At 36.3% G+C, this 12,546-nt stretch overlaps 1 protein-coding gene across 1 annotated transcript in view; it reads right to left on the bottom strand.

Annotated features, from left to right (window-relative positions):
- The window catches only part of CSMD3 (CUB and Sushi multiple domains 3), a 746,059-nt gene that overhangs the window by 287,476 nt on the left and 446,037 nt on the right, over positions 1-12,546 (bottom strand). Inside the window, exons 19-20 of the mRNA XM_087747332.1 lie at positions 11,333-11,521; positions 67-183 (exon numbers count right to left, since the gene is read on the bottom strand). Of these exons, the coding sequence (XP_087603458.1) occupies positions 67-183; positions 11,333-11,521 (306 nt within the window). The remainder of the gene's footprint in view (positions 1-66; positions 184-11,332; positions 11,522-12,546) is intronic.

The raw sequence follows: 12,546 nt of genomic DNA, 5'->3' as shown, positions 1-12,546 counted from the left end.
ACAGAATACTGTACTTACATATTAAAAAAAAAAAAAAGGTGGAAAAAGAGACAAGTATTTATTTACCTTTTCCATGTGTAACATCCACAGTCCATGTACAATTCAGTGAATTTGGATACAGATCAGGATAGCCAGGGGATAAAATTGTTCCACTAGGTCCTCTAACATCTCCACCACATAAAGCTAGAAATAACAAAGAAAATAATAATAAAATAATTAATATAAAACTTACAGATGAGAGAAAATATAAGAAAACAATTTTTTTAAAAACTTCTGGCTTTAAAATGACTTAAAAATAGTTAGTCAAATGATTCCGCAATTCCACATATAACTGCAGCCCATTTTTACATGATATGAAAAGAAATACAATCAATGAATAATTAACATGCTTTGTAATAGGTACTAAGAAAATGAAAAGCAGGTTTCTTTAGTTTTTTTTCACAGCCTCTGTGAAGAAGTCTCTGTGAAAGTCACAAGTTCAACAGGAAGATGACGGCAGAAGAAAATACGAAGCCAAGCAATATCACTTTATCCAGGAGCTAAGGATGGAGAGTTAAAATGGTATAGAGTGGATCTCACTATTGAAGAATTACTGACTGAAAATATTATTGCAGGGAAGCATGACATCCTGTCTTGTATCTAATTATTGGATATGCATCTATATGTATAATGCAAGTGATAATTACAATTGCCAATGTAAGAATAAGTCTTTCTATGGTATCAGTAGTGACTTTGTAAAAGCAATCAGTAACTGAGTAATCTAAAAATTAAATTACAGCTTGAATTAATACAAAATACAAAAATAAAATCTTACAACACTGGCATAAATATCTTCACAATTCACCGTTACATTTTAATAATGAATTTTCCATTCCAGAGCTTTTGAAATACTAAACTGATTGAGTAATTGAGTAATTTTTAGTAGTGAAGAGGCTCTTATACCTTAGAATTATCTTTTATCAATAACAGTGATTAAAACTCAGTACCAAGCAAAGTTATTACATCATAGTTATCTGAATATAGATTATGTCAGAAGGAGAGATTACAAATACAAATTAGTATTTCTACTTTTTTTTTCTTCAAGATTAAAAACATGTATTCCTTTTATTTTTCTTAGCCTAATTACATGTATTACCAAAATTGCTTTGCAGAAATATTCCAGGATGCAAAAAAAACGCAGTAAACTATGTTAATGCCACCAGATTTAAGTCAAATAATATAGATTGTTTTATGAAAGTTGATTGCAATTCTTAATATGAACAGCTCTTCCAAATTAATTAACATAAACTCTCCCTTTTCAGCCTTAAGTAGTCAAGCTCTCAACCAATGTCCTTTCAGAATTTTTGTTGGTGACAACCGTAGTTTCTCAGAGCCCACACCTTAACCTAAACCAGTATTCAGCACTCCCATTTTTAACAATAAGGTTTTGTCTTTAGCAGAGGCTAAAGCTGTGGAAAGGCAGTTTGGGAGACAGGTAAATGGCAGTTACTTGTCTGCAGTTCCAATTGATACAACTATCAATCCCTCTTCCTCTTGTTATATAAGCCCTTGCTCACCTATTGCTCACGTCTGTGCTTCACAGCCTGTGCCATACCAGCAAGGGTGAGGGAAGGAGCCTGTCACTGGCTGGAGGAGCAATACCTCTTTCTGAGAGAGGCTGCCCCACCTGCACTAGCTGGTGTAACCTGCTCCTACTCCTCCTGTAACGTCAGCAGCAGCTACCAACATAGCACTCAACAGTGTGGATCATAAAGGTGGGAGAAGTTTTGGCCTTTCAGTATATGAATAGTGCTCAACATCTTCATTCTTCTTCAGGAGAAAAGTCGTGTGAATAATTTGTAACATCATTCATTTATTCTACTATGTCTTGCTATTTATTCTACTTATGACAATTTCTGCTACACATGGATGGGGTAAATCATGAAAGCTACGCTATCTTTGCTTTTGCTATTAATGCTATTTATGTGAGAATGAATATATTGGCCAGTCATGATTTTCTGCTTGTGGAAGTAAATTCAAAACTGATTTGAGGACAAGCCATACAGTGAATTGAGAAAATATTCCAAATGTACCTTCTATCTTACCCTGTACCTAAGCAAACATTTGTCTCAAGGAAATACATGTATTTTTCAGACATTTCAGTAGCACTGTGGAATGTTTTCATAAAGGTCAATACTTTTTCATAATGACGTTATTGCATTGCATGCCATCACTATCTTTAGGGCACTGAATAAAAAGAAGTATACATTTAATTACAGTTTTCTTATAAAGCAGAAATGGAACTTCATCCTATATCCTAGGATGAAGATCACCCTATTTTGCCCAGCTAAATTTGTTTGTTTGCTAAATTGTTGATTGTTCTAACTGACCACATTTCTGTTTTAAAAATGTATCTTTGTCTGGGTAGCCTCATGATTTATTTGTGTGTGCTATTTCTCTTGCCAACTTTCTAGCCTTTTTGGCCTAGTTGTAAGCTGGAAATTTGCAGATCCAGTACCATAGGCTGAAATAGGACATTCTAGGACCACAACTGCCCAAACTCATAATGGTTACCACAGGGGAATAACCTCCCAGCACACTAATTTTCCTCCTCACTTCTCTGATGAAGAGACAATGAAGTTAACTACTGTCCACTTATCACCTGATCTTGTTATATTTAGACATTAATAAAACAGAATCAGGGCTATGACAGCATGTTATTGAAGCTTCTGATGGTAACTGCCTCCTTTGTCCATACCTTAGGTCAGCCCTATTAAATAAGAAAATGCAATCAGTTTTTATAATCATGGGAAGCAGCCCAAACAAACAATGTATTTTACAGTGGGTGTTTGGAAAACCTTTCAGGAATGCAAATAGTGACAAAACATCTATGGCATGCCATCAGGCACTTAGTGTAAGGTTAGCAGATGGCAAAAAAAGGCATCAAGGGACCAGCATTTTACAAAACAAAGCCAAGCTGACAGATCTGAAATATAAAATGTGCACTAGTCCTGATAAGATGGCAAACAGCCCAAGCATATAATATCACTACTAGTATCTGACTCTTTTTCAGAATGCAAAGGAAAACAGAAACACATGAAAATAAAACCAGCAAAAGATAAACTCCACACATTTTTCCAGATTCTACAAGGAACCTTTCTTTCACTTTATCTGATTATACAAAGATGGAAGCTAGGGCAGACTAAAAGCAAAATGAATACATAAGCAAATAACTGGAGCACTAGCTTGGTGTTCTAAAGTGGAAAATGGAATATTGTGTTGCTAACACACTAACTAATAATTTCTTTGTAATGCAAACAGAGAAGCTGAATCAAGACATGCTTAATTTTTATCCCTCCATTACTATTTTTTTCAGAATAGTGAGAAACAAAATAGCAAAAATAAAGAGAATAAAAAATAAAGAGAATATATAGAAGTGACTGTATGAAATACAGATAGGTGCCTGGACTGTGGTGATCAGAAATGATGTAACAACTTAAGAAGCAAATTTTGGATAACTGTGAATGAAGATTAAAATTTAATAGTGGAGTTCAGTGGCTAAACCAGTTGTTTCGGTAAAATAAATTCTTATAGTGTTAGGTTGATTACTTACAGTTTCTTTTGCTGTAAATGATCATAACTGCCTTTGTTTTGCTCACTAACATGATCAGTCATAACGAAGTGAGAGCAAGCAAGCCTAGCTTACAAAATGGCCCTATATATTTTGAAAATAATTTTTGGTCCAAACAATTTTAGAACCTTTACTCAGGCTACTTGCAAGTGACTCAATGGGAGACATGCAAACCATGCTTCATCCGTGAAATACATGAATATTTGTAATGAAAGCACTTGACTAGTGTCATTCATAAAATTACCAAGTTCCATTTCAGGTCATATTTCATGCTACTATAAAACTGTTATAGAAAATTAATCTTCCAATACTAGAAATAGTCTCATAATTTGTAGCCTAAATTTATTCATGGTCCATTTTTAACCATTTGTTCTTCTGTTAAACTGTCATTATGCTCTTTTCCCTCTTGGGGACTTGCTTTGGAAGGCTGGCACAGCACGTTATTATCTTTGACTTTGGGTCAGTTAAATCATAGAATCATAGAATCATAGAATCATAGAATCGTCAAGGTTGGAAAAGACCCTTAAGATCATCGAGTCCAACCATTAACCTATCACTGCCAAGTCCATCTATACCATGTCATCAAGCACCACATCTATCCGTTCTTTAAATACCTCCAGGGATGGAGACTCAACCACTTCCCTGGGCAGCCTGTTCCAATGCTTGACCACCCTCTTGGTGAAGAAATTTTTCCTAATATCCAATCTAAACTTCCCCTGGCACGACTTGAGGCCATTTCCTCTCCTCTTATCTCTTGCTACTTGGGAGAAGAGACCGACCCCCACCTCACTACAGCCTCCTTCCAGGTAGTTGTAGAGAGCAATAAGGTCTCCCCTCAGCCTCTTCTTCTCCAGGCTAAACAACACCAGTTCCCTCAGCTGCTCCTCATAAGACGTGCGCTAGACCCTTCAGCAACTTCATTGCCCTCCTCTGGACACGCTCCAGCACCTCAAGGTCCTCCTTGTAGTGAGGGGCCCAAAACTGAACACAGTAGTCGAGGTGCAGCCTCACCAGTGCCGAGTACAGGGGCACTATCACCTCCCTATTCCTGCTGGCCACGCTATTTCTTATGCAAGCCACTTTCCATCATCTATCAGCAGTCCTGGCTAACAGGGGAAGTCCCAGTTGCCTGGAGGTTAGCAAATGTGACGCCCATCTACAAGCAGGGCCAGAAGGAGGATCCGGGAAACCACAGGCCTATCAGCCTGACCTCCTTGCCAGGGAAGGCTATGGAGCAGATCATCCTGAGTGGCATCATGCAGCATGTATGGGACAACCATGGGATCATGCCCAGTCAGCATGGGTTTATGAAAGGCAGGTCCTGCTTGACTAACCTGATCTCCTCCTATGACAAGATGACCCACTTAGTGGATGAGGGAAAGGCTGTGGATGTTGTCTATCTGGACTTTAGTAAGGCCTTTGACACTGTTTCCCACAGCATTCTCTTGGAGAAACTGGCTGCTCACGGCTTGGATGGGCATACCATTTCCTGGGTAAAAAACTGGCTGGATGGGCAGGCCCAAAGAGCTGTGGTGAATGGAGGTAAATCCAGTTGGCAGACAGTCACAAGTGGTGTTCCCCAGGGCTCAGTACTGGGGCCAGTCCTGTTTAATATCTTTATTAATGATCTGGATGAGGGGATGGAGTGCAACCTCAGTAAGTTCACAGACGACACCAAGTTGGGTGGGAATGTTGATCTGGTGGAGGGTAGGAAGGGTCTACAGAGGGATCTGGACAGGCTGGATCGATAGGCCGGAGCCAACTGCATGAGATTCAACAAGGCTAAGTGCCGGGTCCTGCACTTGGGTCACAACAACCCCATGCAATGTTACCGGCTTGGGGAAGAGTGGTTGGAGAGCTGCCTGGCATAAAAGGACCTTGGGGGGGCTGGTCGACAGCCGGCTGAATATGAGGCAACAGTGTGCCCAGGTGGCCAAGAAGGCCAATAGCATCCTGGCCTGCATAAGAAATAGCGTGGCCAGCAGGACTAGGGAAGTGATTGTCCCCCTGTCCTCAGCACTGGTGAGGCCGCACCTTGAATACTGTGTTCAGTTTTGGGCCCCTCACTACAAGGAGGACCCTGAGGTGCTGGAGCATGTCCAGAGGAGGGCAACGAAGCTGGTGAAGGGTCTAGAGCACATGTCTTATGAGGAGCAGCTGAGGGAACTGGTGTTGTTTAGCCTGGAGAAGAAGAGGCTGAGGGGAGACCTTATTGCTCTCTACAACTACCTGGAAGGAGGCTGTAGTGAGGTGGGGGTCGGTCTCTTCTCCCAAGTAGCAAGAGATAAGAGGAGAGGAAATGGCCTCAAGTCGTGCCAGGGGAAGTTTAGATTGGATATTAGGAAAAACTTCTTCACGGAAAGGGTAGTGAGGCACTGGAACAGGTTGCCCAGGGAAGTGGTTGAGTCCTCATCCCCAGAGGTAGTTAAAAGATGAGTAAATGTGGTGCTTAGGGACATGATTTAGTCGTGGACTTGGCAGTCCTAGGTTAATGGCTGAACTTGATTATCTTAAAGGTCTTTTCCAACCTAGACTATTCTATGACTCTATGATTCTATATACTAGTTCAGAAAGAACCGCAGAATGAAGAGAAGATAAACTCATTTATACATAGGTGTGTTTGTGTATATATAAATCTAAATACAAGTATATATGTGCATGTTCTGCACATATGTGCAGAGACCCCATTACATTCTTATGTAATGTACATTTGCTTAATTAACTCTAACTTCCAACTAAAAATCTAATTCTAAGGTTATTTTCATTTACTGTGTAATTTAATAATAAAAGGGAAATATAACTAGTTAAAATTATTGAAACAGTGAATTAGAATTTGAATCTTATATACTGTGCCTCATAGATCAAGAAACTTCAGCGTCTGTCTTCCCTAATGTCCTGGTTTCGGCTGGGATAGAGTTAATTGTCTTCCTAGTTCGAAATGAGAATAATGTTGATAACACACTGATGTTTTAGTTGTTGCTAAGTAGTGCTTATACTAGTCAAGGACTTTTCAGCTGCCCATGGTCCGCCAGGTGCACAAGAAGCTGGGAGGGGACACAACCAGAACAGCTGACCCAAAGGGCTATTGCATACCATATGACATCATGCTCAGTATATAAACTGGGGGAATTGGCTGGAGGGCAGCGATCACTGCTCGGGGACAGGCTGGGCATTGGTCAGTGGGTGGTGAGCAGTTGCATCATGCATCACTTGGTTTGTATACTATTATTATTATTATTATTATTATTATTATTATTATTCCTCTGTTGTCCTATTAAACTGTCTTTACCTCAACCCATGGGTTTTACTTTTTTTTCGATTCTCTCTGCCATCCCACTTGGTGGGAGGGAGAGTGAGCGAGCAGCCCTGTGGTGCTCAGTTACCGACTGGGGTTAAACCACGACACCTAATTACAGAAGATGTAACATGTCTTAAAATGGGATGCAGTCAAGTAGTTACAAGTAAATAACAATATGGACATCAAATTATTATAATCAGGTTCTGGAAAGAAACCTTGGACTTGAGTCATATTATGCAAGAGGCTAACCTAATAGAAACTAGTGTAGCCTAGATTACTCACAACATAAACTGTTAGATTCTTACCTTCTTATTTAAACCTAAACCAGACTAAGACATGCTATCCATTTCCTGTTCTGGCATCTATCACACTGAATATTTGCAGCAAGTTTTTTAGCAGTTGTATTTTAATAAAAGTATTGGGTTTATCTTATAGATGTCTTAAAAGAAATGACATAACACCTCTGACGTATTTCTTGGATATGTTCCTCATGGTACTGGACAAGTCATATTTGCTAATTCATTTGGACATCTAGGTGTTTTCAATATAAGCATTAAATGTTTTCCATCTTGCTTGAACATTTTTCTTGTTTTTTATTAATTTTCTTAAGTAAATTAAGATCAAGTGGAATGACAATATTTATTCTTAATTCAAATAATGAATAAAAATTATTATGCGTTAGCGTGCAATTTCATGTTATGATGAAGGGAATAAAAAGCACTTTACACTCTTTATTACGTATCTAACTTTTACATTACTTTTCCAGTCATTTTTAATGGGATTAATACAATACTTCATATATTGGATGGAATAGGTTTTCTCACATATATTCAAAGTGTAAAAGCAAAATTCTATTATAATATTAATGCAGAAAGAACATGATAAGACAAAATTTTCTCTTATTTGTTAAGCACTGGGAGGAGATTACAGTCAAGAAATTCAAGGGTGTCCAGATAGATAGGTACCCAGGGAATCATATGTAGATGTTAGACAGGAATGGTGTAAATATAACACAAGTAATATTTTCTAAGCAAAGCTCAAACCCATCTATTCGCTTTCTCTTAAGTATGACTATTTTCTGAAGGGCTGTATATATTCTCATTTGAAAAGAATGGGTTTTATTTATTTGTATGTTTGTTTTCCTAGGTAATGTGTCCCATGTTTATGGTATATAGATCAAACCACATCTTCAGATGAACTATTTCAAAATAAATAAATGTACACAGTCATACTGATTGGTTTTCTCTGGTCCATGTAGATAAAAAAGCTGTTTACCCATGAACCAAAGAAGGAAAAAAAAAAGGGCAAAAGTCTAGGCCCAACTCTTTTGGAAAGAAATAAAAAAGTATTTTGCCAAGACATCTATCCAGAAATTGGTCATACTTAACAACACTAAAGTTAGAAATTAACAGCATCTTTGTAACAGTCTACAGATAAATTCATTTCTTGAAAAGAGACTGATGGTTTGCTAAAGATCATGTTTTACTTTTCATTCTTTGAAGAAGCCTTAATTTTATGGTTGTGTAACTTATTTTAACATAGTGGAGTTGCTGTCTTGAAAATTGTACAACAATTCAAGTACTGTATAAATTCAAGTAGCTTTAACCACAGTGAAAGGATAAGAGGTAATAATGGGAAGATAGGAAGTTCTTAGTAGATGTTAGGAATATCTATTGTGTGGCCAAACAATGGCACAGGTTGCTCAGAGAAGAAATGGAATCTTCCCCCTTGGAGATAAAACTCAGTTGTGTAGGATCCTGAGCAACCTGATCTAACATCCAGATTGGACCGGCTTTTTGGGGTATGGATTTGGAGTTGACGACATTCTGAGGTTCCTTTCAGCTATAACTGTTCTATGATTCTGAAAATATTTTCCTTAAATATTTATCTTTAAAGAGCAGAAATAGGTTCTATTATCCTCAAAGGTCAGAGCGCACTATTTTTATCTTTTTTTTTTTTTTTTTTCAGAAATGCTTTGCTATACTTCTGTATATGTAAAACTGTGTTTGGGTATGTATGTATACACACACACACACAGAATACATATGTGCACTGAAGAATAGTTGCATGTCTTATCTATATAGATACACACAAAAATCAAAACTAAAGGAAATTACCTATGAAATCCTTCATGCATAACAATTATTCAAATATGAATGAATTATACAGCCTGTCACAATCACCCCCTCAGGCCAGTCTTTAGGGAAGGAAACAGTTTGCTTCTTCAGTTTTAAACCATCATTCTCAGTATTGTCTAAATGTTCCTATAGATAATGAAGTGTGACTTCCCTGATAAGCTTTTTGTCATGCTTATCTGTGCAACATCCAAATGTCTTATGAAAAAATTAGCTTACACTCCTTCAAAGAGTATAATTGCAGTGAACGTGATCTTCTGCTTTGAGGAAGAGCTAGTTCTAAGAAGTCTAATTTTTTTTCCTTTTGTACACCCTTCTCCTCCTCCAAAACACACTCATGAATTGTCATGATCTGTCTGCACAAGTATCATGGTCTGTCTGCATATTACTACATGATGTAATTATCAAAAAGAGATGCAATTATCAAAAAGAATAATCATGAAAGAACTCTGCTCCTCAGAAACTGTCAGAGTAATATATTAAATGAGCAGGAACAGTGACCAATATGTTTATTACTGGTATGATTAATACAAAGCCATACTCACAGTTTATGCAAAGAACAGACCATTTAGCAAATGCCCTTTTTTCCCTGGGGGTGCAAGGACTCTGGATACTATTTAAAAACATTCCACCAGAGAAGAAATTTAGCAATGAAATTAAAATTAATTCAACCATGAATTGATTAAATTTACTAGAATAAATGTACTCAATCCTGCCTTTAGAGCATATTTATTCAATGGACAATTGCCATTTAGCAATGTGCTCTGGAGGAAAAAAAATACTCATTTACTTAATGAATTGCATGCTAGTTCAGCATCTTCATGAAGAAATTTATCACAATATGTAAGTTTATTTCACAGCAGAGCACAGTATTCATAGGGAGTGTGTTAATACTGTTTGTTTTATATGGTTACCATCTAGTGCCTATCACTGTAAGAAAACACATCTTAAGTTTATCGCCTATTCAGCAAAATATGGTCCCCTTGACTGTAAGCTGTGGGAAGCCTGCAATTCTTCATTACAAGAACCTGACTGAGAAGCAGAATCCTTTAGGAAATGGGCTTGCTGAACTACAGAGTGCCATTTTCAGGAAAGTGATTATTCATGCCCCTTCTACCACCAGAAATTTTGAGTATCACCATATGCTGACATGTTCAACCTATTGAAATATAAAAACCAAAGGGTTTGCTAACTAAATAAGCTGAAGGCCAAGAAAACCCCTACCATTTTTTAAAGAAAGAAATATAGTAAAAATGAATATATATTCCATAGGACAAATCACACAGGATTCAGTAAGCTTTTTCATTGGTCTTCTTTCAAATTCAGCTTTTTCTTTCTGAGTGTCCTGAGACACTAAGAACTGTTTTAGAAAAATATACTACCATGTGCATTATGTAGCTCATAAAAGTTCAGTAGATTTTTTTAAATACTACTCTAGAATTAAGCGGGTACATTATTCCTGATAACATTTTTATCATCAGAAAAGCATGTACCATGCTCAAAGGTAAAAAATTATTTTGAGAGGAAAACATCTCAAATACACAACTTAATAGACATTACAATATGCTTTCTTAATATTAAATATAACTGATATCACCCTAACTGGGAAAATGCATTGAAAAGAACAATTCAGATAACAGGAGAGGACTGAAACTATTAGATGTTTTTTCAAGCAGATTTTTTTAATGATATGGTGGAGACTCCAAAATGTATGACATGTTACTCGATATCGTTTTTGTCTGTTTTAACTATCATATGCTTAATCATCAGGTATAATGTGGCCCTAATCAGTTCCTACAGTGATCGAAGGGTGTCAAGCTCTTTTAACAAGCTAGGAACGCAGTGATCAACATCAAACAGGAGAAAATGCAGTTTTTGAGTCAGGTATAAATAAATCACATCTAATGTTTCATATGTCAGCACACCTGTGTCCACAGATGGATACCGAAACACAAATATTTGTAGCTTGTAGTAAGTGCTTTACAAGCAGATATACATTAACCTTGCACGCCTTGAGCTAATTGGCAATCAGTTAGCTCATGATAACATATATTCAGATAGACATATCTTCAATAATCTGCTGATTTAAAGAATTATATATTATTCTCTACTTTTGTTACTAAATATCTCATCACACAGTGGTATATAATATTTATTTCCTCTAACTATTCCTTTTTTCCTAAAAATAAAGGTTTTACAAGCTCCAACATTTAACTCATTTTGACTAATAATGGTTTGGCAAAATGTGTATATTTTAAAGTACTCTGTATTTTATCCATTCATTCTTACCATCACAAGTTGGGAGTGGGTGACTCCACCAGTGATTTTTTTCACATAGCAAAGGCTCCTCATGACTCAGCCTATAACCTGGATCACAACTAAATGAGACAGTGGAACCTATAGAGAAGTCATGTCCATAACGACGTCCATGCACTGGTATGCCAGGATCCAAGCAAGAGTAAGTATTAACAGTTACACCTAGATTAAAAACAAAACAAAACAAAATAAAAGAGTTAAATAAACAACCTATAGATTTTTTTTTTTTTTATTTAAGTAATTCATTGTGCTGTGAGTGGGAGTAAAGGCACCATTATCACACATTTTCAGTGAATTATCCTTGCATTATGTTTCTCTGTGTTACTGTTATAAGATGTTATGGATAATGAATTGCATCCTGCCACTGTTGCAGAGAAAAACATCCCATAATTTACAGGATATTTAGTTTGATCTTACCTCACTAACATTAAGTGATTTTGTCTCTTATGCTGATGTTCAAAAGTTTGATGATTACTCAAAATTCTTATTTCCAGCCTTTATTTTTTCTTGATCAAACTTTGTTATCCTCCTAAAATGCTCTTTATTTCTTTTTGTATTTATCCTTGAAATATTTACATAGATCAATTATTTACATAAATAATTCTCACACCTAATGTTATTTGATATGTGAGATATTGAGAAGATAAAAAATAGCAAAAAAAGGAGTAAAGATAAGTTGACTTGATAAAGAGAATTTTAATGTGTGCTAAAAAATTAAACCTTCTATATTATTTCCCAGTGAGAAGTTTAATGTCATTATAAAAGAATCAGGGAAAACCAAAGAAAGAAAAAATTCTAGGAATATTACTGAAGTTAGCAAATTAGAAGAAGTATTCAGTGTAAGATTTTTTATGGGTGTTATTCCTTTTATTCCTACACAAAAGCCATAAAATAGCCTTCCTTACAAAGAAATTCAGTGTGGAAAGAAATAATTAGCATAGAAAATAAGAATATATAAAAGACTTCAGCTTTCAATAGGATATTTGAAGAGAGAAATGCTGAATAGAGGACCATTAATCATTATTATTATTATCCAGAAAAGGGAAATCAGAATTTGGTTGTACTGGATAATATAAGACAATGAACCAGTAAGAATTAAATAAAAAATAAAATTAATACGAGATGTCTGTATATAAACAGAAGATGTTAAGCAGAAAAACAACTACTGAGAATAGTTTATTTTGTGT

Source organism: Nipponia nippon, unplaced genomic scaffold, assembly GCF_047370975.1.
Source record: "Nipponia nippon isolate SJK-2023a ecotype South Korea unplaced genomic scaffold, ASM4737097v1 scaffold_1, whole genome shotgun sequence".
Classification (NCBI taxonomy): domain Eukaryota; kingdom Metazoa; phylum Chordata; class Aves; order Pelecaniformes; family Threskiornithidae; genus Nipponia; species Nipponia nippon.
This window is presented reverse-complemented; position numbering and strand designations above follow the sequence as displayed.